General features: G+C 42.7%; 1 protein-coding gene across 1 annotated transcript; it reads left to right on the top strand.

The window, feature by feature from the left end:
• Positions 1 to 193: 193 nt before the first annotated feature.
• Positions 194 to 695, top strand: PHALS_12840 (uncharacterized protein; the record flags this gene model as incomplete). The annotated part of the gene is made up of 3 exons (XM_024728474.1): positions 194 to 232; positions 295 to 405; positions 474 to 695. 3 exons carry the CDS (start codon positions 194 to 196, stop codon positions 693 to 695), a joined length of 372 nt encoding a protein of 123 aa, XP_024578947.1.
• Positions 696 to 928: the final 233 nt, after the last annotated feature.

The raw sequence follows: 928 nt of genomic DNA, 5'->3' as shown, positions 1-928 counted from the left end.
TTGATACACGACGTTTCCGCCGTGAAAAAGCCTCGACTAGAATCATCGCCTGCTTATCGATTCGCGCAACCTCAGCCGATCGTTATAGCATCTTTTTCCAATCATCCCGGAGACACGATTGGTAGAAATTTAATCGCTGCGCTTGAAAAAAGCTATTATGACGAGGGCACGACCCCGATAGACTGGTTAAGAAATGTGCAAGCCTACTGGATTATCTCCAATTTGGATGACAGTATTGAGAAATATGATAGCACAAAGCTGCTAGCCTTTTTGACGCGAGAAGTAAAACCACAGCCATTTGTGGCACAAGACGTAGTGGATATGTTTCATAACCTTCAAGGCACCCCAGAATCCGTGAGTGATGTGCAACGAACCATGGTATTAGATTCTACATCCAAGCCTTTGGTGTTTGGTCAATGGATAGAAAACGTGTTTTCCCCAGAAAAGATTCTCGAAATTTTTTTGGGCACAAGTCTGTGGACATTAAAGTCACGGATCAACTGTTTCTGGCATGGCTTGAATACTTCAAGTGGCACTGGAGACTTCCGAAAAGTAACAGCCTATTGCGCTACGCTAGATTTCTGAAGGCCCTACGCGGACACTTCTGGGGAAAGAATCTGAATGAGATCATTCTGTTACAAGGGGATATGGAAAATTTTTTAAACAAGAAGTTGAGGGCATGCTGGACGAATTGATTAGCATACGGTGGACTTGGCGCACGGATCATCTTTTACGCAAAAAGGTTTGCCTAGATCTTGTGTTTCCCAAATTATATATATGTTTGCATGAGTCAGATAAGTCAGACTGTTCTGCGATGTTGTGGATACTCAATTACGTCTATCAATACAGAAAACATTCTACTTTTACCGACATCAAGCTGGTTAAATTGTTGGCTTCCACTCCCGTTTGACTTTCTGACAGAGTTGTA

This window comes from Plasmopara halstedii, assembly GCF_900000015.1.
Source record: "Plasmopara halstedii genome assembly, contig: Scaffold_650, whole genome shotgun sequence".
NCBI classification, from domain to species: domain Eukaryota; phylum Oomycota; class Peronosporomycetes; order Peronosporales; family Peronosporaceae; genus Plasmopara; species Plasmopara halstedii.
The sequence above is the reverse complement of the archived record's forward strand: the minus strand, read 5'-3'. Positions and strand labels throughout refer to the sequence as shown.